We start from the raw sequence: 26,085 nt of genomic DNA, 5'->3' as shown, positions 1-26,085 counted from the left end.
ATATACTTGGAGTGACTTCTAAGCAGGAATGTAGATTCTGTACCTTTGGGGTTACTTTTTCATCTCATCTATTACGTTGATAGGTGATGCAGAAAATTACAAGGAGGAAAAAAAAAAAAAAAAAAAAAAAAAAAAAAAAGTGGATGAATGTTTATCTTCCTGTAAAAGCATAATGATCAATAGACCTTGCATAGATAAGGGGGAATATGTGAATGTACATTTTAACTGCACTTGAGGGGAAAAAAATAAAAAAAAAATGAGCAAAGAAGTCCTGCAACAGTTAGTTCTGCTTGTTGGTTTCAGGTTACCGCATGAGATTAGGATCTAGCACAGACAAAAAGGATTCAGGTCGCCTTCATGTTGATTTTGCTCAGGCAAGAGATGACTTTTATGAATGGGAATGCAAACAAAGAATGCTGGCCCGAGAAGAACGCCACAGACGCAAAATGGAAGAAGACAGACTGCGCCCTCCTTCTCCTCCGGCAATAATGCATTATTCCGAACACGAAGCTGCTTTGCTGGCTGAAAAATTGAAAGGTAAGCAGCATTTGATACTTTGCAGTGCATTATGCCTTAAAAGCAGGAGCCATCCAGAAGTCAGAACAGGGGAGGTGATTTCTCTCCAATGTATTTCATTACCTGACCTGTTAGCCTTTCCCTATTCCTCTGCCATTTTTATGTCAGTGGTAATGATACTCACCCACCTGCTAGGAATGTATAGCATCTGTCCATCTAGCTGTGCTTTAACAGCCAAAACACAACTTTTAGAAAACTATAGAGTGGGGTTTTTTTCTACTCAGTTGATGTCATCATCTGCTTTGGAAATTATCTCATAATAAGACAGGTTGTTACACACATCCTTCATATTAAAACCCTGATTCTTAAAATGCTTCTATTTCACTGGGAGATATTTTATTATATTACATGCATGTGAGTGTCCTAACTCCTGTTATTTAAATTGCCTTCATGAACCACATTTTAACACTGCCTCAGTTGCAGTGGCACAATTTATCTCTGGCACACACCATCCATTCTTTCATTCCCTCTTTAGGGGTAGAAGTACATGTGCAAGATAACGTATTGTTTTCTTCATGGTTTGCTTGCTTATTTGTTTTTGTCTGGGAACACTCGCCAAGTTAGTATTTTATAAAGTTGAAGCTTAATGATTTCTGTCTTTTAAAGTTAACAAACAAAGCAAGAAGCAAAGAAATAAAAATATTCATAGTAAAGAAGTAATAAAAAGTCACATAAACAATGCCTCATACCTCTTAGAGTTGTGTTTGTTTTCATTAAGCATTTAGCAACTGTGTTTGGCATTCTTTCCCCATGTGGTAGCCAAGCACATTACTTTACTGTGTGCCAGGTCACAAGAAACTGATTCTTGCCACTGTTTCGGAATTACACAGATTAGACATAGGGTATCTAGCTGTCAACACGCTGGCCTCTGTTCTAACTATGAAACGTGTTTGGGAAGCTGCAGGAGGACATTGCAAAGTGTTGCATCCTTGGAGCATGGAGCAGAGATGCACCCTACTGTCTCGTTGAGTACTGCATTGGTTACTGTTACATCAGCTGCTTGCTAGTTTGGCTTACTGATATTCTGACCACATATGCTTCACTATTAAATAACACTTTAAATAACTGAGAGATTGGTAAAATAACCCAGAGGGATTGATAGACCAGGAGGAAAGGAAGAATGAAGTCCATGTATAAGAATTTTTATTTCTTACCTAGCTTCCAGTCCAGCTTCTCTAGAGGTTATGCAATACAATACAGCTTTAGATCCATCTGTTCCCAGAATCTGTTTTCAATTGAATATTTTAGAAGTTAATCTTTTATAGGGAAGTTTTTCTTTATGTAGCAAGGCCTAGAGGTTTCCTGAACTAAGCCAGAAAATGCAAGAAGTCTGGGCAATTTCTTCCATATGGCTGGCCATTGCTTAGGGCAAATGAATGTGGGTTTTTGCAAGATGTTTCAGACACTTATATTTAGAATAGTTTTTCTTTTCAATCTGGGAAGTTTCCATGCTTAATTAAAGCTTATTCCAAGTTTTTAGAGCTTTGGTTCTCTTGAAGGACATTTGACCAGAGCTTGTCATATATTCACAAGTTTAATATAGCAATGTTTTGATCATGATAGAGGCCAACTACTTCTCTGGAAATTAAAATAAACTTTTGGAAACATACAGAACTAAATATAAGAAATTAAGAAACCAAAATGTTAAGATTATTTTTAAAGGGTTAAAAATCACTATAATCCAGCAGCAAAACATATTGCAGTTTTAAGAATGGTTTTAATAAACCATTGACTTTTAGTGAGATTAACAGCACCAGTTCTGTGTCTGTATAGACTGTTGGAGATGGAGAATGCAAAGAAGCCCCCTCCATTCTCACTGGGTTGTCTCCTGTACTAGGTACTCTAGAAAGGAGAAATGCAATCCAGTAATTTCACTGGTGCATGCTGCTGCATTTCCAATAGCATCTTGGCACCTATGAGGGAGAGCGTAGAATATTAAAACCTCCCTTGGGCAACACAGATTCACCATGAGCCCCTGTGTGACATCCTAAAACTAGAGGTAAATCTACAGTCTCTTACTCTGACAAGGGTCAGTTCATGTCATCACACACTCAGAATTTAAATGTGGGCTTCAGTGAAGCTAACAGAAGATATATATATATGCATATATTTATACATACGTATATTTATAAACTTGGGGTCAAAATATCATTTCTCTGGGTAGCACCAGATTTGCATTGCTTCAAAATCCTGGACAATCCATCCATCAAAATATATCTGTTCTTGGAAGGATTTACCTTGAAAGACTGGTTGTTGAGCAGATGCCTTGCAGTTATTTTCTTAAGGAAAGTCATGACCTTCCCATGGTACCCACTTCAAAAGTGTTCTGAGCTCTGTTGCTAACTCATGAGGTAGAGTTGCAGGTGCCCAACATGCAGGTTGCAGCACCTGCAGTGCCTCCAGAACTTCACTGAGCAACACTAGCTGAAAAGCAAGCCAAGATAGCTAAACATCTGTCATCCCAAGATACTGCTCTGCAATCACAGATGTAGACAACTTGGTCTGAGTCCAAGGAACTTTTGTTGTCAAAATAACCTTGGAAATTCCTGACAGCAAGGAAATCTGTTGGTGAGCAGAGATGAACTAGGCTCATCAGATAGTTCTCTGTTATGGTCTTTAGATATTTATTGTGTCTATAATAGAGGTGACAATATCTTTTTTCACCTCCCACAAACTGCAGCATAAGACTTAAAGAAATCATTGTTTTTGTGTACCAGACTTGGCTGCAAAATCTCATCCCAGTATTGCCAGCTTATTCCTATTTATCTCATGTGCTAAAGACACCTGATGTGGCAGTAACTGGCAGATAATTTTGAATTTTGTATAGGGTGTTATTTTTTCCCTTTTTTGACCTTTCAAACCACTAAAGTCGACTTGAAGGGAGAATAATTAATTAATTAATTAAAAAATAAGTTTTTTTGTTGTTGTTGTTGTTGTTGTTTTTTTTTAATAGTAAAGCAAAATTTCACTTTTTCAAAAGGTGCTTTTCAAACCTAATTTTTGACTCAATTATTCCAAAGTTGGATGTAAATGTGCAAATAGTTTCAAAAGCCATTGTCTGATCACCAAGGAGTAAGATAAAAGCTAAGCCCAACTTGGGTTAATTAAACTTCTAGCTTGCTTTCTGAGATCCTCTTGCCTTAGTTAAAAGTCTGTGTTTCCTCAAAAAAGTCTCAATAATTTTGTAGATATGATTTCTGAAAAATCAGGATCTCTTACAGTGAAATGTTACCGTCAACGTGAACTGTTCTCCTTAAAGAGCTTTGAGAATAGTCCTTGAGTTCTTACGCAAACAAACACATCAAAATATTATGCCTTTTGCTATTATATTATAAAAATGTGACCTTCTTTTCTTCTGGTTCATTGCAGCTTTCTTGTTTCATGCATGTATTTCAGATTTTGATTCCTCGGTATTAAATCAGATGTGTTATTACTGTGCAGTGAGATGTGTCGATAGATATTTGGGATCAAATTTGCATATTCTTACATCTGTTTTCCTGGGTGCTGTATAAATGGTTGAGTAACGTGGTGCCCAGAACATCACACAACTAGAGATGAACTGAACCTTTCATCTTTAAGTGTAATGCTGCTCTGTCAGGTGTATTGGAACAAATCATTTTAATCTGTGTGCTTATGACATTTGTGTTTCAAAGCAGAGTTTCAAACGTTATGGTATTCTTAATTCAAGCATATCTGTACCTAATGGTATCATCTTCAGAAATCACTTCTTGCAAATAAGCTCCCTTAAAATGTTACGTCTGTCTTATTTGCTGCAAGTAGTTACATAGTTCCACCATTTAACAAAGACATCTCTTCTTATCTGACTATCTGTTTTTTAAATATTTTGCGAAAAAGAGACATAAACATCTGCAAGTCATATGCAATACCCTGATATTTACCTCCGTTTTAAATACAGTGTCTCTTTATGAGCACAGGAAAGTTATTCTTGTGGTATTCCATTTAAAAAATATATATAATAATTTGAAAAATTGAGAAGCTGCTGCTTTGCCAGGCACTGTATTATCCCCTGAAGAGAGAACAGATTGGAAATTTAAATAAATAGATGGCAGTTACAGTAGAGTGAACTAACTGGGGATGCATCTTGTGCAAGATTCAGGTAACATCAAGCCTGATAATCTCAACCCTTGAACATCGTTTGAAATATAAACAACATTTAATTGCTTGGGAAATAGGATATTTCACTGAGAAGAAAACTGCGCTGTTGTCGGTCTTGCTCTGCACTTGAGAGCCAGATTTGGGGAGTGCTGCAGACACAGCACAGTTATCCAGAGAGGCAGGTCTCACACTGATGGGATAGAGCTCAGCACCAGTCTGTGTCGAAGAGGGAGGCAAAGCTGAGATCCTCCTAACAACTCTAATGTGTTCCAGGTTTAATTGTCGCTGAAAGACTCCAAACCTTTTTTTAGCACAGTCTTTTTTTATTAGTAGTATATCAAGGCACAGACCTACAATAGACATGCTTTGAGGCTTTAGCATCAAATCTGTTCGCTCACCCTCCCTGTTCCTTAAGATTATCATCTTCTCCTTCCTTCTTCCATATGCTGCTGACATCTGCTGTGGCACTATACATCTGGCTCAGAGTGCATCAGTCAGGGGCTACGAGCAGGCACATTGCAAGGGTGGTTTTGTCTCCTGGCAAAAGAGCGGAAGGTGGGTTCAGCTATCAGTGGCCTGATAACCCACTTCACTTGGTACCTCATTCTGTAAACCTGCAAGAAATACATTTGCTGTTAAGTGTGTTACCAAAAGTGCCCTCCCTCACCTAATCTGTATTATATCAATGCAAATTTTAAGGTTTTATTATAAACCCACTTGATTAAATGTGCAGCACTGCAAAACGACTCGAGTTAATTACTATGAACTGGGAAATTGCAGCTCACTGATCTGAAAGTTTGTGGTGTGATTTTTGAGAAATAGGGAGGAAACTCAGTACCTTCATAATTACTTTTTATTGGCAATAATGGCATCAGCAGGATAAGATAATGGATTTCTCTGTCTCACACAAAACACCTACCCCTAGAAGAATCTTGCATGACTGAATTTGGAAGGAGTTTGGTGATACAGGGAGGAGAGATTTCCTTTTAAGATATCTTTTAGTAAACATACATATATATATGTATAATCTAGTTTCACTTACTCATTTATTACATAACTGCAAAAGTTTCTCTAGGGTAGCATATAGTTAAGAAAGAGTAAGGTGGATGATTAATCTTTCTTTAAAGTAACTCTTTGGCAGTAAGAATATTTATTCCCAGATTCTCACTTATTATGCAGTACCATTGGGTTAAAATTGCTATTAATCCCCAAAGCACCAGACTGATGTGTGTGGTGTGTGGCACAGTTATATAAAGTATTTGAGCAGGGAAAAAAGAAGGTGAGGGTAGCAGACTGAAGAGTTGTGTTTCTAGGTCAGTGCCAGACACTCTGTGCAGGAGAAGCTCTTAAGCCAAGAGAAAAATAGGTCATCATTGTGGCACCAAGAGTAGCGTGTGCTGGAAAGCAAATTGTTCCTGATGCACAGGGGAACTGGGTTGAACTTGCTGATGAGTGATGTTACTACACCTTTTCTCTGACCCGATTCACCCACATCAGTCACGCACTGGGGTTTGTCATTTTTTGTTTTGAATTCAGTGCTTGCAGCTTAGAAATCTTAGTTACAGTCTAACAAATTATCAGATCAGAAGTCAGATTAACAGTAACCTTGCTCAAACATCCTCACTGCTGCAGTTATATGGAGTGAAGCATTCTGCAACCTGAGTTGGCTTCTGCCCCTTTCCTGTGATAATTGGGCTCAGTTTGACAAACTGGCTGTGGGATGTGATCAGATGGGCAGCTGCAGGCAGACCTGAGGGTGTGTAACCGCCAGCAAGTGGACGGTGCTGAGCTGGTGGGCATGAGGCAGGGGACACATCTTCCTGTGGTACAGCTACAGCTGGCAGAGGACAAGCCGTCAGTCAGAGGCAGATGGATGGGATGCAGCCCATGGATCTTGTCCCCTCTCAATGTACCCTGTGGCACAGACATTCTCAGATGCAGTGATACCTTCAAGAGTTGTTTGTTAACTGGATTTCTTCTGGTCCAGGCAGAGCTTAAAGGCATACCTAGCTCTTCCTGTTTCACAGAAGGGCCAGAGAAAAATGAGATCATTAATGCAAACTAAAGCATATGCAATGAGCATATGCTCTCTAGGTGCAGGCATTAAGATAACGAACAACAGCTCTGTCCTTAAACATCTCCTTGCAAGCCTAAGAGACTGCATTAGGGGAGCAAGATTAGGATCAAGAGATAGTATGTGCTGACTTTGGACAACAGCATGTCCAATAGGACAACACAGAATAGCTATAATTTAGACAGGCTCCCAGGGTTGTGTGAATTATCTCAGGTATTTTTCAAGTGTTTGAAAAAGCCTAGCTTTGAGAAGATACTGACAAAGCTAAAAGCAGCTGTAGTTGCAATGTATGATCTTGCCCTGGCTGAAAGTCCAGCATACAATGTCATTCTTGAAATACAGAAATATAAAGTTGGCTATATTTGGAATATATATACAAATATAAAAATGATAATAATAAGAGTGTTTGAATACCTGGCTTTAGAGTGATGGATTAATCTATCTTCTTTGTAATAGCTAGGGCCTTAGAAACCATCACCCCAGTTGTGAAAGCACCTTATGAAGGTGTTTAACATTGAGAAACAAATAGTCACAAAATTTTAGATTCCTCTGAGCTGAATTCTGCTAGGTGTTACACCAGGGAAACTTCATAAACTGAGAATAAAATCTTTGTTTCCAATGCTTTTTCCCAGTTTGACATTTGCTAGTCATTCTTGTCATAGCTTTTTCTATTAAGAAGTTAGTGCCTGTTGGGGTTGCTTGGAGGTCGTCAAATTATACGCAGAAAAATGCAAAACATTTGTCAACAATTGTTCCCTTTTTCCATAGAAATATCCCTAATGACAGTTTCCCAGACAGCTGTAAGGATGCATTTTCTTTTCTTTATATTTCATTTCATCTAAGTTGTGAGCTAGGTTTTGAGTTCCAAATATCTTCTGTTCATATAAGAAGTATCGTACCTCTAGAGGCACTGAGTCTGGCAGCACCTGGAAATCTCCAGCAACAGACACCCAACAATAGGTGGGTATATGAAAAAGTCACAGTGTGCATCACAGCTTGCTGTGTAACTTGAAAACCCAACACATGTACACAAAAGCTGAGTGGGTGTTCTGCAACTGGTGTACTTGTGTAATAGCTGGGATTCCTCAGACCAAATGCTGATGTCTCTTGCAGAGATGTCAATATGAGCAGGGTACCTCAGGCTTCCTTTACAACCGGTTGAGGGAAGCAGGCACTTCTGAGGCACGTTTTGCCTCACCTTCAAGTAGACAGCTAAAACAGGACCAACAAAGCATATCAAGGTAGTGTCCAACTCTTTCCATTGACTGTACCAAGAGTCTGGGTGTACAAACTTAGGTTGACATGAAGGGGGTGAATCCTATCCTACTTACTTAAAAAGTGCTGCAACTTGGAGGAGAGATGATTTAAGTGCAAGAAATAAATTGCTGTGTGCTTATTTTTAAGGAACAATTACATATGAGAGCATTTCTTATATAAAGGAATTTATTTTAAGAGCATGTTTTTAAACAGTGTATATTTATGTGCATCCTACCGCAAGGGAATTATTTTGAACAGAATTAGGAGTTTTGTTTTATTTTTTTAATGAATGGTTGCAATCATAACATAGTTCATGCTCTGCTTAAATTAGATTCCATCGCTGCATTTCTTCTGCTATTTATCTACTAAATAAAAAATAAATGAACAATCTGGTATAAAAATCTGATTTTCCAAGTGAACCTCTGATTGCTCAGAAAGAGTCCCTGCATTCTGGATGAAGAAAATTAATTCACAGTGAGTTACCTTGTGCCAGTCACTGAGCAGTTGATTTAAGGATAGAAAAATATTTCTATTTTTTCTATTTCTAGAAGGTGAAATAAGGAAATTTTAGAACTGTAGATAAAAGATTTTATTAACTAATGTGCTCCTGTTGTGAATATATTACCCTCTAGCATTTTTTAATGTATCTTCTAATTATGTAATCAATGAAGATTCTGATGTTTACCAATGAAACTTTTTTTCCTGCTAGTACAGAGCTATGAATTAACTATAGCAAGCCCACAGTCCTCTGCAGCTCCTTGGCATTATAGTAAGTCGAAAACAAGTTTTCAGCATGTCCTTTTAAATGGGTTGAATCCATCTGGCAGATGGATGACATGTTTATGTACATCCCTTATACACACCAACTGTGCCTGATAAAAGCAAAACAAAAGAAGGGGTGTTTTCATTTCGTGTAGATTCTGAAGCAAAACAACACATAGCTATGTATTGTGGAGAGACTGAAGTAGGAAAAAGGGAAAATGGCTCTGTGCAAAGAATTTTCCTGATACATTTCCGTGAAATGTTATTGCCCAGTTCTGCATACTTTTTCTTCACAGGTCATGGTGTATCTCTTCAGAGGTGCTTCTGTGCACCATTTCTCCCAACTTTGAGGTTCATGTCTTGGCCCACATTGAATGGGATAATTTACTCAAAATGGTGTTTGATAAATTGGTGGGATGATAAATTATCTGGGATGATACAGATAATGATGTCTACAAAGAAAAAGAAGAACATTCAGCTGCAGTTACTCTCTACTCACAGTCTGTTACATCATTGGAGTTAACAGGTTGATGTCATCCTCAGGGTGACCTGACTCTACAGATTGTTGGAAATTGCATGCTAACATTCCCTAAAGCCATTACAGGTTATTCTTATTGACTACTGTAATTATAATAAACATTATGTTCCAGGAGTGAGTTCTTGGCTGTATTGGATTTGTGACATCCAGCTCCCATGTATTTCAGGAGGCTGAAGCTTGGAGAGTGGTTTGGTTTATCAGTGAAGAGGTTTTGCACAAGTTTTTTTTACATGTATTTTTTCTAAGGCCCATATTCAGACAACTTCACTCATCGGAGCCACTTAATGCATACCTGCTTTGTATACATCCGGGGAAGCTAAAATGTGGAGACAAATCCAAAGGGACAATACAGAAAATGAAGATCCCCAACTACCTCTTCCTCTTCAGAGACAATTACTTAATGAATGATTATGATGATAAATGACATGTTATGTAAAGTCACAACAGATACATCATCATACAGAGAAAGGATGTTATGATGCTCTTATTTTGCATTTTTTTCCAGATATATTGAGTGAATATGCGTTCACAGAGAGCAGAGAGCAAATCCCATTGCTATAGCTGAAAGCATGTTTCAGTTAGTAAGATGCTAAAGATAAGGCAAAGTAAGATCTACTCCTCACAGGCTGTGGGCACAAAGCACGGCACTTTTCCTCTCTGCACTTTAAGCTCTTCACCTCTTAGGGAAGTGATTACTGATTGGAAATAAGAGCCCAAATCATGTCTTGAGTATTAGTATTTCTTTATTCTTTGCACATGGAGTGCAGAGTCTTAGAAACGATGTCCACATTTTTGTATTCTCCTGCACAGTTGGTTAGTTTTAATATTTTCCAATTTTTGTTTTAAATGTCTTTTGGCTATAACTATACTACCTCTCTATACCTTAATGACATACCTTCTACAGAAAGTTGTACCTATCATCTAAAATATATGATGAAATCTAAGCAGCAAGGACCAGATGAACTGTTTAAAATGATTTGTTGGGAAATTGAAGTTTTATAGAATAAAAACCTGAAAAAAAAAGAGAGATAGAATTGCATAAAAAAATGGTTCCACCGGAAGACACTGTTGCACTAACGTTTTCTTGCAGTTTGCTCTAAATGGGACTTAAAAAGGAATGTGTCCTCTTAATCCTGATGAAGCCAGAAGTGCAATGGATGCTGTGTTAAGAGTCTTCTGAGGAAGCAGAGAGCACTGTAAGAGGAAATAAGATTACCTGGGGAAGAAGTATACAAAATTTAGCCACCAGGTTTTGTTAATCTTTCTGCAGAGAAATATAACTTCAGCTACGTGAATGCTAATCAAAAAGCAGTAATCCAGGTATTTGCCTGAATTCATTTGGACTCCTTTAAGAAAAATGTTGAAAATAAAGCACAGACAAATTGAAAACACAAAATAAATACAGACACATCATCTGTTCAAAGCAGTTCCTTGTAATTAATCAGTGCTTCAAGCAGAAGTTGTTCAGCCTAGTCATTGTTCATTAATTAAGAATGTGATGGTAGTGAAATCTGTTGACAAAAGTAGGGCTGAGTCCAAGCTCCAAGACTGAGCTTTTGGCCAAAAAGATTAACAAGGATAAATTTCATTTCTTTGGTGATTCTTGTAACATAAAGTTCTCCTCACACCTCTCTAAGGTCATTTCATATTGCTGAACAGCTTAAGGGAGCTGTTGCAAAAGAGAGGAGTCAGCCCATGGATGTATGTGGTCTGTTTTTTATTGTGAGAAAGCTATTAGAATAAGCAGAAGGCAAGTCTTGAAGGAAGATTTATGAAGCTTCACATGGTAGCATTGGCTTCCTACATCTGATAGAACAAAGGACCCCAAAATTGCCCCAAGTGATATACTGTGAGCATGATTTACAGTGATTTTAATGTGACACAGAGCAGAAAATCTGTTCTTGACAGGATATTTATGTCCGCAATTTAAAACCCAATGTTTTGATTGTTCTAGATGATAGCAAGTTTTCGGAGGCCATCACAGTGCTGCTTACCTGGATTGAGCGAGGCGAGGTGAATCGTCGCTCTGCAAACCAGTTTTATTCGATGGTACAGTCCGCAAACAGCCACGTTCGCCGGCTCATGAATGAAAAGGCAGCTCATGAGCAAGAGATGGAGCAAGCCAAGGAGAGTTTTAAAAATGCCTTAACAGGGATCTTGACACAATGTAAGTAACTCCTTTTTGTCCAGTGGTGTTGTAGTGATGGTGGTGGTGGTGGTAGTGGTTTTTTTTATCATTTTATTTGTTTATTTGGGGGTAAGTAGTTGCAATGCAGTCATATTCTACTTCATGTCCTATTTCATACTCTATGGCAATTGGAGGAACAAGGACCATTCCTAAGAGCTTATTTCTCAAGGTGAGCAAAGTTTCAGTAGTTTTTATTTATTATTATTATTATTATTAGATGAAGACATGCTCTATGCATAATGTCTACAATTACATAGGCGAAACACTTCAGGAACGAACCAGACAGAAGCCTCCCTGCTCTGAAAAAAGATCATGCTTTTGTGGAGAGAAGTGATTTTTAACCTTTGAGTTACAGCTCAGGCCAATTACAGTATAGAGGACAATTAGGTTATATTTTTAACCTGGGTTTAGGCAAAGGCAGTAGGATTCAGAAACTTAGGGATATATTCACAGCATACCAGGCCACCCCCACAGTCGGAGAATATGCTGTACCACTGCTGGCATCAGGACTGCTCAGCTGATGCATTGCCAATATTAATTTGGCAGATAAACTGCCTTAAATATTTAGTGCTGGCAGCTATTTCCTTAGTACAGAAATATAATCAATGAAGTTACCTTAATGGGTTTCCCTCATAAAACAGCAATCATGAAATTTCCCTAGAAGTGTTTTTCAAAGGAAAAAGAGGAGGAAAGAGGAGGAAAGAGAGAAAGAGAAAGAGAAAGAGAAAGAGAAAGAGAAAGAGAAAGAGAAAGAGAAAGAGAAAGAGAAAGAGAAGAGAAGAGAAGAGAAGAGAAGAGAAGAGAAGAGAAGAGAAGAGAAGAGAAGAGAAGAGAAGAGAAGAGAAGAGAAGAGAAGAGAAGAGAAGAGAAGAGAAGAGAAGAGAAGAGAAGAGAAGAGAAGAGAAGAGAAGAGAAGAGAAGAGAAGAGAAGAGAAGAGAAGAGAAGAGAAGAGAAGAGAAGAGAAGAGAAGAGAAGAGGATTTCATTGTTGCTAGTTTTATCATGTCTATGTAATATCTTTGGGCCCATTTACTTCATCTAACCCCCAAATTGTTAAATAATGTCATGCTCAAGCAAGAAGCTTTATGATATTCAGAAACATGGAGCATGGAACTAGCTTTAATATGCAAGTTAAAAACAAAAACGGACAATTTAACAGATGGTGGGCAATGCAGTTGTTGCATTGCAATTTCTGAATCACACCCCTAATCTTTACATAAAATCTTGAACCCTAAAGGCTCTTCTGCACTATTTTTCTGGCCCAGAAGTGCCTGAAAGCTTCCTGCATAGTTGATGGAGAGCTCAGCACCTCAGAATACCAGTTCAGCCCTAGGAAAACTGTCCTTCTAATTTAAGAGTTTAGACACCTGAACCTAGTAAGAAAGAATAGTAAGTACATTTCTTACTATTCATTAGTAAGAAAGAATCTGGGCCATGAGCATTTGGTTTCTGAGGACATATGGTCAGTGAGTAAATTTTAAAAGTCAGCTAATTCCCCTGGTAATTTGCTAGGCAATGTCATCTCCTGTCTCAGCAACTAGAAAACAGTGTGAGGAGCAGAGACATGGGCACCACACATGCTGTTCAATTTTTGTATGCAACAGCCATCCCCAGTATTCAGAAATACCTTCTTCAGCTGCATTAAAAAAAAAAAAAAAAAAATCCCCCATTGTCAGCAGGCTGAACTTTAGTTAAATCTGTCTAAATTAGCCCGTTTGTCACCAACTGTTGTGGAACATCTGTCACTTGGAAATAGAGATCCCTGTAGTTTCAGGTGGAAACTTGCAGTTTGGCTATCTGGTTTGTTCCTGTAATGTGCTGAATGTTGAACTTACAGAAACGACAATAGGTCTGGCTTCAAAACATGAGTCTCAGAGTGATAAAGTCACAGCAATGGCCTGGAAGAAGAGAGTTTCTGGCACGTCTGGCCATTGAGGACAAGGTCAGCAAAAACACAGGCTCAGGGAAAGGTGTTACACGCTGTGGATTTTATAAGAACAAATTTTATGAGCTTTGCAGCTGCTCCACATTGGTTATTTTATAAACATCATAAACATTGGCCATTATTAGCATTAATGTCTTATTAAAATTCTCTGCAAACTTGCTATGAACAGATGGATGATGTTTTGCTTTACACGTGTATATGCCTAAGATTACTAAACGTGGAGAATGTGAAATAAGCTTCCTCTTTTCAAGAATTTTCTTCTATTTGAGTTGATCCAAGGAATGTTTTATGCCTCCTCTTCCATTGTTTTCTCACAACCCTATTTAATGAACTACAATATGTCAATTTATGAAAAAGAATCTGAAAATACTAGGTGTCCAAAATAGGAATGTGGTCTATTAAATACTGCAAAGTGACAAAAAGCACTTCTGCTGTTCTGCAGTGAGGATCCAAAAGTCCAGTGTAATGCTGCAGCTCTGTGGCCATTTGACATATATATTAAAATATTTTTAAAATACTATATATTGCTCCTCTGTTGCGACCTGTGTCAGATGTCCAAGTCTGAGCTGACCACTCTGCCTTCTTTGCAGTGAGCAGAGAAAAATAAGCATTTCCAGAGGAAAAGTCATCAGACCCACCTTGTAGTGCTCTTCCAGCAAGATGAATCTTCCCTTGGAGATGATGCTTTGTTTTTTTCTCTGCTGCCCATAGAGGACTCTTAGAAGACCTAGCTCAGAACCAGATGTCCAACTTTCACATGCATAGTCTGGGGTCAATTAATCCCACTTACTGTGTGCAATCTTAACATAGAAGAACATTGCATAAGGGAAGAACTTGGAGTTAGGTAAAAATGCCAGTGTTGTAGCAGCGAGTAGTATGGGGAGTGAAGAAGAAATAAGTTAAGCAAATGGGCTTGAAGTGCACTCACCTGGAACACATATGCCGTCTATGTGGGTCTCAGTATAAAATGCTTTTTTATTAATGAGGATTAGTGTGGCCAGAACATTTCAGCTTATTGGCCCAGACACTAAAGAAGTACAGGTATTGAAATTCCTGCTACCTATTTCTGCCTTCAGGTATTTAGAAGATTACCAAGCGGATTACCCCTAAAAAATCGGGTCAAGTGTTCAGGACGTGAATTAATTACCTAACCAAGATACTTGTGCCAGGATAATCAGCAAAATAAAGTTTAATACTGCTGTCATACCACCAACTTACAACCCCTGATTTAAGTTCTACAGGTATTCTTAGTCTCATTATGGTGTTTCTTCAGTTATTTAAAGGATAACAAGAGAAAAATGACCATTTTCTTCTTTGTATTAAGTTAGTTAGTTTTCCTAGATTTGAATCTATGGTTAAAATATGGATTGTTCCATCTTTGTGGTTTGATTTCTAAATTTTTCCACTTTACTTGCATTGCACCGTTACATGTGACACTGCTCCTTGCCTTTCCATGCATCTCCTTTTAATTTCCTCCCAAACCACCTTTTCAGCCTTAGGCTTATACATGTTGATCCTCATGTTTAAGAAAAATGAAAGCCCTAGAGACATCTGTGTTGGGTTGTTTTTTAGACTACAGCAAAGCTGCAATTCTTTCCTTTGACTTTCTCATCCATACACTGTAAATTTCATCTACTTCTTATTGAGGTTTCAAACTACTTTGTGCAGTGTCCCTAGATGTTTTCAAAAGTACCTATAGGTGAATGAAGAGCTAAAATCCCATATTCAAATGTAAACTTTTTATCTCAAGGGCCAGAGTTACAGTGGGATGGAAGTACCACCAAACACAGACACACAGTATGATTAACAGAAGTGCCCCATAATTGGGTACTAAGCATTTATTACACTCGGTCTTTTTTGTCAACCTTACTAATGGATGAATATTGAAGGGGCTTAGACATCAAGTTCATATCAGGGGCTATGAATCAGTCTCTCACATGCTATGGGGAACAGTGGGAGTGTGTTTTTTGTCTAAGAATATTGTGGACAGATTACTTCCTTGTCACATGGTAGTCTTCACTATAATTCTGTCCATGGCCTTCAGCAAATTTCAGTGCCTAATGCTTGGAACAATCATTTGGGTAAATATGTTTAAACACCCTGAGTGCTAGGGAAGGAACTGAAGCTAAACCTCTCTCTTTCCAAGAGTGTGCTAAATGGTGTGGTCAGATGCTCTGAAAGGAAGTGTTTATCACCATAGGGTGAAGGTGTTCAGGCACCTCATCCAGAACAATCCCAGCTGGAGGAAGGTGTCTCCCTGTTTCCTGTTATATGGCAAAATGAGAACGTCTATGGCACATCTCCATCCAAGGGATGTGCATAGTCTATCAGCTAGTCACAGCAGTGACCTTATATGCACTCCCAAGTGTGAAGCCCTTCCCCTGTACATTGTAGAAAGCCTGAGCTTTAACCCACCACAGTTAATTACAGATAATCACTAGGGACTTATAACCTGTATAAAAATCCTGAAAGTGTGGATAGACACGGGTTCATCCTATAGGGCAAGCTGTAGTAGAAACCTGCAGTCATTTATTCTACTGTAACTAATAGCAGAAATGTCCTTACCTCATGGTGGACATGAGGTTACTCAACAGGGAAGCCACTTCCCAGAAACCTTGAGATCCCTCTGTGCATTGATTGGCATTAAGGAGAAGAGATATGCTGCAGCTTCTCACCCTACTTGACAAGCAGTAGTTAGTTCATTGGCTCTCAGTAAGCAATTCTTAAAACTAGGATGTAGACCTCTAAATCACTTACACCTATCTAAAAATGGTCATCCTAAATTTTATTCACAATGGCTAACCTTACTGCTGGCATTAGGCAAGCCGGTGGCAATCCAACGTAGCAATTCCCAGTACTCAAACTGGGCCAGCAGTCCATCCTGATATTTCCAGGGGACCTCATGGACAAGCTACACTTTTTTTTTTTTTTTTTTTTTTTTTTTTCCATTTCAGCTACTAAATATCATGCCATCACAATAAGCAGTAAAAGCAGAGCTGTTAAAAAGTTTAGTACATTTTCTAAGTGACAGGATGCAATCTTCACTAGAACTTACAGGGTATTTGTACTGAAAATAGATTTTGCCACTAGCTGAAACTAAAATATCAGTATCTTTTTCTTGGTACAGCTCTAATTCTGATCAGGGATTAAAACCTTGTAGTTTGGGGAAGCTTATGTAGTCTTAAAATGTGAGAATTCATATCTGTGGTTAAAAATGACATTATTAATTCTTTTTTAAAAAATAAAAGACACAACATCTAAATGATTCCCTACCTTTTCCTGGACAGCAATCTGGCTTCTGAGAAGAAAAAACACAGTAATTTTCATTATGTCACCGGTGCAACTTTGTCACAAAAGCCATGGTGATGGCAAAAGAAAACAAACAAACAAAAAAACAAACCAAACCAAACCAAAAAAAAACAAAAAAAAAACACGTGTGTGAATGGTATCCCAGCTTTTCAAGGAGTTTTGATCAGAGTGATATTCTGTGGTTCTCTGAATCTGCTCCTGTGTAGGTGTACTCCTGCACTGGTAGGGTGAAGAAGGATGTGGGAAGGCATCCAAGGTAACTGGAGTATAGACAACAAGTAAGTAAGCAAGTACACAACATCATCAACAAGTTCATGACAACAATATGTGCCATTGTCTACTTTTATTTTTTTTGAAAATGATCTTAAGATCTGAACTGTGTAGTCCAAATTCATTCTTCTTGTAGATCTTCTTTCCATCTTGCTACTGAGAAAGAATAATTTTCGCTCCACAGTTCAATATATAGGGTGCCTGTCACTTCTTTCTGATGCTAGCAAGCTTGTTTGCTTTCTTGTGTTCTTGGATTTTATCTAAAGTGTACCGGGAAGAGAGATATACATCTTTCAAGAAGTCCTGGAACCAAAGAACTTCAAACTGGGAAATTATGCAATTCATCAACTTAACTTGTTGCTAAGCATCCTTAGTAGTTTTATTCATGATACAGGATCTGAGGCTAAATACACCTTTGAGTTTACTCAGTATGGCTATTCATAAAGAAGAATCAAAGCTCTGGGGAGAAAACTGTTTTTCCCCCCTTGGAAAAGTCAGGATTGTCTCCTCAAGTTTCCCCTCTCTCCCTGATGAAGGACCTTAGTGGCAAATTGCTGTTTTCTGACCTTTTGTCAAATGGCAGAGATATATCCAACACATTTCCCTCTCTTCTTGGTTCCCCCATAACTGAAGAGAAATAATTCTGAAGGGAAATACATTCTAAACAGACTGAATAAAATTATCCTTTCTTCTGGATTGTTCATTTTCATTCTCTGATCTCTCCCAGATATGATTTAATCTGCTTTAACATTATCAGTGCTTTCACAGACAGAATCTGATTTTAACACACACCAAAAAAAAAAAAAAAAAAAAAAAAAAAAAAAAAAAAAAAGGAATAAAAATGTTAAAAAATCCTTTTATCCTTTTTGAGCTGTCTTCAAAAATGGACTGGAATAAGTTTTGTTTTTCTTGTTATAGGTTTACTTCAAAAGTTCCTCTATTACTTTAAAAGAGATAGGGTTTTCATTGATATGTTGGTGATTGTTAAAATCACCATCTTACTAGATCTTCCTTAAATACCATACTGACGTCTTTTTTCCCAATAATCCTTCAACTTTTTAGCATATCCTCATAGCCCTGTAAATGCAGCTGGCTTCATTACTAGGGTGCTAGTTAAAATTCTCTTAGCGATCAGACTTTTTATATGCATTCATGCTTTCTGAGTATTCTTTCAATTGCTTTGCATTAATAACAACTTTTAAAAGGATTTTCCTGCTCTTTAGTTGTCCGGTCTTACAGTCTTTCTTTCTTTTGCCAGTGACTAATTCAAAAATAGGAGCTTACTTTATGTGCAATTTTTAGGTCATCATTAAGCTCTTTGTGATAGAGATTGAGTCATATAATGTGTTTTTACAGTGCAGCCCAGATCTCAGTTGGTGTCATAGAGCACCACTATAATACAAACAAAAACATTAATCATTCATGTCATTAGTTGCCACTATTGCTTTCTACCTTGATGTATTTCTAAAAAACAAAAACAACAAAAAAATAACATCCACAATCCATCCAGTCCCTTTTGATTAGCTCATTTAATAGGCATGCTGTTTGCTTGCTTCTATACTGATAATTTGTCCAGTAAAGCTCAGCTGGGTATCTCTATTCTTCTTTACTTGTCCTCCCATTTCCCATCTCATGTACACATGTTCTGAAAAGCATATCTATCCCGGATGCATCTGCTGTGGCAGAGAATAGAGATGAAAGACTCCATTTCTATTTTGTTTCGCATTCTTATAATTCCTCCCTGTTTTCTGGCAGTATAAGCCTTTGTGGTTGCAACCTGTAGTGTTTCAGATAGCTTCTTCCTTTGTACTTCATATTCTTTGGATTGCTTTGTTCCTCCCATTGTCTGTAGCTTTCACTCCACCTGAAGTCAATAGGAATCTTGGTATTGATTTAAGTGTGGCCAGAATTTCAGCAGAAGCTCTTGTCCTGTTATTTTTAAGACTTTTCTTTTTCTTTATGTAGGCCATTAAATATACATAGTGCTTTACAGCAGAATAAAAGAACTCTCTCCCAAGAGATTTCTGTCTAAGACCCCATTTTCACAATTCATCCCACTCACCTGAATCCTGCAGGATCTCCTAGGTTATGTAGCAAGGTTCAAAGAAAAGAGGCATGTGCTTGAATCACATGGAAATCTGTGCTTGTGCTTAAGCAGCCTTGCTGAGCAGGGATAGAATGAAGGGTTTGATGAGAGGTGAACTGTAAAAGTCATGTGGAAATGAATGATAAGAGATAAGAATGAGGCACTGGAGAAAGGATGGAAAGATGGATGTTTCACCCAAGAGGTTTTCTGAATTGCCACAGACACATGTAAAACTGTTCAGGCTGTTTCTAAGTGAATGAATAAACCTTGTAAATATGAATATGAATAACCTTATGCAACTATGGTTGGTTGTAATGTTTACTCCATTCAGTAAGCACGACTCTTGCTTCATGTCAAATCACTGGATTTATCCCAAATGGTGTAGTTCATGGTGATGACAGAGGTGTTATGGGGGCAGAAAAAGATGGGAGTCTGGGAAAGGTATAGAATAAGTGGGAGGGGAAGATGAAGTCATGCAACAAGAGGCATCAAAAATCCTTAAGTAAGAAGAAAGGAGGCAATAAACAAAAAGATAAGGGGACAATTCATGGTGGGCCGGGAAACATAAGGTATGGCAACAAATGAAGAAGTAAATGTTCCCACACAAACATGTGTGAGACAATTTTTTTTTTTTCTGTTTTGCTTGCTTTCTTCAGCAAAAGAAAACATATATGTCTAAAACAGTTATAGCCCTCCTGATCTCCACAGAACGTCCTAAGCTGCAAGATCCCTGACCAATTATCACTTAGAGAGAGTCACCTCACTTAGTGGGACCTGCCAGAGCTCAGTCATCTCAGTTCTTCACCAGTTTCAGTTCTTCATCTCAGGGTTCCCTTGCTTGTTTGCTTGCTTTGTGGTTTTTTGTTGTTGTTTTGTGTTTTGTTGTTGTTGTTGTTTGTTTGTTTGTTTTTTGTCATTGTTTTGCTTTTTTGATTTGTTTGTTTGTTTTGTTTTGTTTTGGGTTTCTTTCTTTTTTTTTCTTTTCCTTTTTTTTTTTTTTTTTTCATGGGTGTACCAAAATAGTCGTTTCTACTCTTGCTATTTTTAAAACTGAGAACCAAAATAAAGGTTCACCAAACAGTAAATAATAATAAGAACAGCAAATTAAATACAGTGCACTGGAGATGGCTTAGAATCTCATCAAATTGGCAAAGAAAGAGAAAATTACATTCATTTAATCATCCTCTGAGTTAGTGAGCTTTTTTGTTGTTGTTTTTGGTCTTGTCAGTGGTGGTGGTGTTTTGGTTTGCTTTTGTTTTTTTTTTTTTTGTTTTTATTTTCTGGATGTCAAGACAAGGTCCATAAAATGTTATGTAATATAAGAAGGTGGCATTAAAAGAGCAGGTACAGTACATTTGTACCTGCCCTACTGGGTTGTGCTGCCCTGATGTCAGGTTCTTGTTTGTTGAGAAATGACATGGAGGTGAAGTGGTCTTGTTGAGTCCAAGTGATTTATCACATGGCACAGTGCCAGCACTTGCTGTTACACCAAGCTGTCAGTTTCTTTGTTGTAAATTAAACCACGTTTCACAACCTAAAAGATTTTCAAAGCTTATTTTGTAGACAGATTTTCTAGCAATACCTTGCAGGGCAAAATGTGCTATATTTAATCAGTGTGTATTTTTATTTCCAAGTATAACAAGGTATATTCTCCCATTTCTGGAACCATTAATTGTTGATATTCATACCTCAGGCAAGTAGCAGTGCAATTTCTATTATAAATCCTGCAAATGGGGAGTTTTCAGTATCCCTATAATGCCCCTTCTTTCACTTTTCTTCACTGTTTCTTAACTGAAAAAAAAAAAGAAAGGAAAAGAACAGCTGCTAACACTGAGGTTGGATCTTTTTACAAGGCAAAGAATTATCACTTGTGCTGTGGAACAAGCATTTGGGGGATTGTCCTTCATCTAAGTGAGAAAATCTGCTTATTATATTATGAAAAGTGATTTCTTCCTGCATCACTCCAGTGTAGACCACTGATGCCCACTCAGCCTCTTAATAACCCCCAACAGCATATTGACTAGTACTAGTCTGAGTCAGATGGATGAGCAAAGGGAATGGAGACAGCAAAATACACAGTGCATTTTATTTGATCTAATTATTGTTAGGTGTGAACATGTGTAGGCTAAAGCTAAATAGGTAGATATACATAATGTTATGTACTTACAACTCGTAGTACTCACATTTTCTTAGAGCCTTTTAAACAATGAGGTATATCAGCAGAGAGGAGCATTGACAGCTTTTTGTGTGAGAAGTACAGCAATGTTCAGGTAGCAAATAGGAGAGCCACATCCATGAAGCTAAAAAAAAAGAACAGGACATGGGACACTGTCATCAACCCAGGTAACCTCCTCCTGGTCTTCAACACTCTAGACCTAATGAAAGAGAAGTCTAGAAACAATATAGTAATTCAGAAAGAGAAAACTTAGACTGTTTCTTATTCTTTCTAGTGTTCAGACAGGTGACATTTGGTAGACAGAATATGAAAACATCCTTTTTCTGCTTCTGGTAAGCATTTTCTCGCACAATTTCCGTACAGTTTTGGGTTTTGTGTTGGCAAAGTAGTTTCCCTAAAAGTATCTCTTTGTGGAAAAGAGGGTTTTCTGCTCTGAGGACACTCAGCACATTGTGCCAGTTAGCCTCAGTGAATGAGAACAGTCCCTGAGTGGCTTTTATCTTTCGTACAGATGTTGGCAGTAGGGCAAGTAAAGGGATGGCAGCTTTGCAAACTCAGTCCCCGCACAGCAGAACAATCTGGGAGGTAAATCACTGGAGGCACCAGTACCTTGGCCTGTCCAGAAAGGTAGAAATTGGAGATAAAATAGAGAAGCCCTGTGGTTTTCTCCTTTACCGTGTCCTGTCTTAAGGCATGTTTTAAGGAACCTACACCCACACAGACATCAAGGAGACCAAACAATAGCCTGCTATTTTCTTATGGAATTGCAGCCACAATTCACCTTCTTTTTGATGTGCTTTCAACTTTTTCTGCTTTTTTTACTTTTTGTTTGGTTTTGTTCAAAACAAACAAACAAACAAACAATAAAAAAACACAAACAACAACAGAAAAAAAATGGGCTGCCGTTTAATTGTGGAAGATAAGTGATTTTGCATTGTTTTTAAAATCTCTGCCTTCGTTATAAAAACCTATAATGGCGTTTGCTTAACTATCCAGCTGATGACCATTGGTTCATTTTAATTTAGGCTCCATCCCTTGTACTATCTGCAGTCTTTACCAGGGTGACATTTCCAGCTTTGATGGTTCCCTCCTCTGCCAGTCAGAGGCAGTCATATCTGTTCCTCCCTCTGTGGCATGCAAATTGGTTAGAAGGGAGGGGCTGCAGGCTTTCAGCTGTAAATATGTGGAAAAAAAATATCTTTTGTAAAAGTAAGCAATATCATAACCAAGAGGCTGAGGATTTGGCCCAGAATAATTAAAAATATTTCCTTCATTAATCTGCAATCTATCTACAATTTCTCTTGTTGATGTCATATATCATTTGCCTACATGCATTTTTAGCTTTGGACTTTGTGCTAAGGTCTGTTCAGCATTTTACCAAATGCCTTTCAGGACTGTTGCCAGAAATATGTTGTTGTTGTTTTTTTTTTTTTCTATCCAAAATTGACCTGGAGACTCTAATTCATTCATATATAGCATCTAGCCTTGACTACTGTAATTCCTTGGTTTGCTGGGCTTGGAGCCAAATCGATTGGCAGACTCCTACTAATTCAGAATTCAGCAACGAGGCTTCTGACCCAAACCATGCCAACTCTATATCCTCCCTGTGCTGCGAATCTGTATTTGAAAAGCATGTTATACATTTACTATAACAGTTTCCTTTACACTGTAATTTTATGGGTGGGATTTTTCTTTTATCCTGCGTGTCAACTGTTGTGCTCATACAGATTTTTTCTGAGCTAAATTGCCATATATTCTACTCTTGCACTTACAGTAATTTAGTGCAAAGCCATTTTCATCCTGTATCCTAAATTGGTGGAATTTTGAGTGAAATTCTATATGAAATCTGATTATTTTATCTGTCAGTGAAGACCTTTTGTTTTTATTTTAACACATTGTATTTCAGTTTCTATTTTGTTTCATTTTTATTGTGGTGTCATAAAGCACTTGGTTGCTGATGTTGCTTATTATTCCATAAAAGAAATTAAAAATTATCGTGCATGCATGGCAACTGATAACACAATTGGCAAAGGAAAAATTGGTTACCTCTTGTCTCCTGAACACAAGGAAGAATTCCATCCTTCACTCAATTGTATTTAAAATAACCTGCTTGATAAATGTAAGGGGGAGTAAAACTGTTCTCTCTGCCCCTTATTCTTATGGCTATATTATTATTATTATGGCTATATGTTGGTTCTCATTTATTTCTAGTAGTATCATTTTCACATAACCTGTATCAAATTGTCTCTTCCCATGGAGATATTCTAGTTTTCTTTTTAATCCAATCTTCTATGAATATCCTACTGGCATAACTTAGGGATTCTTGTTGGCATTGCTTCTAGTTTTTCTGGTTTTTACATTTACACTTGATAACAATATTCTATTTACAGTGGCATATTCTATTCCAGTGGCATGTTTTATGGCAATAAAAAATGATGTTTAAACTTACATTTAATATGCTTATACCTCTAATAAAGTGTTTCTAGTTACACTGCAGTTGTTAAGCATTGACACCTCCATATCTTTCTAGGTTTAGATTTTTTTTTTCCATTATTTATAAATCATCAGAAAAACAGTTACATAAAATCCCTTGTCTTGAAACATGCCACATAAATTACCAGCCACAGAATAAGTCATCAGGAAAGATGCAATTATTTATACACTGTAAGTTTTATTCATAGGAAAAAAACAATGACATGGCATGGACCCTTCCAGAACAATGTGTTTTTTTTAAAACCTAATTTAGTAAGGAAACAGCTTTGCATATGGTCAATGAAAATTTGATATAGCATGGAACTTACCAGCAGATGTTTGACAATGAATATTTCATGCTACTTAATAATTCTACTTACTAGTCACAGTTGATAGTGCAGTGCATCCTAGATCTCAAGGTGCCTTAGAGAGATATGCACGATCTATTATTTCATTTTGGAAATTTCCTTCTGGAGGTCAGGCAACAGTCTGAAAATCATGCTCAGCAGCCAGGCTGGGAACAACTGTTTCACTTTGATTCTGCAGATACCAGCCCCAAATGTGGGGACTTTCTTTGGCCAAATCTTACCAAGGCAAGAAAGAAAAATAAGTTAACTGGAGAGCTTCTCAGACTATGTAAGCTCTCCTGGCCTCCCCTTGTGGGCTCATGCTGCCAGTGTACTTACCCATAAAAAGTTGTTCCTGGTCAGGAGTGAGTACGTCGTCTTGTCTACCAATTAGCCAGAGCACAGGAGTTATTCCATATCTGGGCTTTCAGGTTGTCTGTGAGAGAACAAATGAATTCTGATACAATGTAAATTAACCTAAAAACAACCTAATTAACCTTACCTGTGAACTTGCAGAATGCGTGTATACTAGGTTGGCAGCTCATAAAACAGTAATGTGGGATTTCGATACAGTACAAGGAGACATGAAGCTGCTTTCCTGTACTGTCAAACCATGGTCTAACAATGGTCTTGACTGCTCTTTAGCTTTAATGTCATGCTTGGAGATCTTTTAGGTTGGGCATTCCTAACTGTTGTTTGTAACACTTCATAGCCTAAGACGTTTATATTTAAATTGCTGTATACATGTTGATAATTTATTTGAATGCATAGCAGTGGACACTGTTTTTTGACATATATAATTTATTTTTTTTTCCTTAAGGCCTAAGAGATCTTTTCCCTTAAGGCTCTAAGTCAAGACTTCGGTAAGCCTGAGGACTCTTGGCTGAGCTCAGAGTATGACTTTGCTTTCACACACATCATTATAGAGCACAATATGCACTAATGTGTGAGAAAATGAGAAGGGCAACTCAACCTAACTGTAGGGATAAAGAACTTTCTAAATCTTAGTTACTGTTAACTAACATGAGTCACAGTGGGCATTTAATATTCTCCCCTATGTTTGCCTTATTATCTTTTGCTTCCTGTTGGACAATATTTCTTTACACTACTTGATTTTTAGTATTTCCAGTATTCACACTATTCTACTATTCTACATCCTTTTATTTTATTTTATTTTATTTTATTTTATTTTATTTTATTTTATTTTATTTTATTTTATTTTATTTTATTTTATTTTATTTTATTTTTTAAATACTAACAGTTATGTAAGGGAGGGAGATCCTTTTTCTGATTTTCATTCTGTCTACTGCAGTTATGCCAAAAAAATTCTTTGACATCTTCCTATCTTGTATTTTCACTGAGGATAGTTTCTGAAATGATCGGATAATGACTTTTGATAAATATTAACACCTGTTCACAGAATGGAAATTAAACACTTCAAAGTTCAAATGTGTTTCAAAATTCAGATGATCTTATTAATGTCCATTAGTACAAAATGGAAAACCAGCTCTTTCTCATATCTTTGTGATTCTTTGTGAATCTTTTCTACTTGAATTTCCACTTGCAAACTAAAAACAGGTTGTTAATTAAGCACAATTTTCTGAGCACCTAGGTCATCAACACAATGATAGTAATTAAAATCTAGCCTCAGTTTCTATACACATAATAATAGAGTGCTTTAGCATTTTCATTCTTCTCAAATTAATTGAATAAATATACACCTCATAACTTCCTTGATACATCCCCCTTCATTCCAAGCAAGTTCTAATATGCTGAAATTATAGTATCTCCTATTAAAACCTGAATGAATCACAAATGGATCAGATCATCACACAGTAGTTTTAAGTCAATTTCTTTAGTATAAACAACATATAAGATTTAATTTTAAAATTTTTATTTCTTTAGGAATTAATTAAGTAGCCATGATGGTTGCAAATAAAATATTCCATATACAGAATCATAGAATCAT

The 26,085-nt window shown here is 37.3% G+C and overlaps 1 protein-coding gene across 6 annotated transcripts in view; it reads left to right on the top strand.

Annotated features, from left to right (window-relative positions):
- ENOX1 (ecto-NOX disulfide-thiol exchanger 1) overlaps positions 1 to 26,085 on the top strand; it is a 365,043-nt gene that overhangs the window by 270,131 nt on the left and 68,827 nt on the right. For all 6 annotated transcript variants that reach the window (XM_032203166.1, XM_032203183.1, XM_032203192.1 and 3 more), the window contains 2 exons: positions 304 to 537; positions 11,278 to 11,490. In XM_032203166.1, coding sequence (XP_032059057.1) covers positions 304 to 537; positions 11,278 to 11,490 — 447 coding nt within the window. The remainder of the gene's footprint in view (positions 1 to 303; positions 538 to 11,277; positions 11,491 to 26,085) is intronic.

The sequence above is a fragment of the Aythya fuligula genome, chromosome 1, assembly GCF_009819795.1.
Source record: "Aythya fuligula isolate bAytFul2 chromosome 1, bAytFul2.pri, whole genome shotgun sequence".
In the NCBI taxonomy this organism is placed as follows: domain Eukaryota; kingdom Metazoa; phylum Chordata; class Aves; order Anseriformes; family Anatidae; genus Aythya; species Aythya fuligula.
Note: the sequence above shows the minus strand (reverse complement) of the source record. Positions and strands in the feature narration are given on the sequence as shown.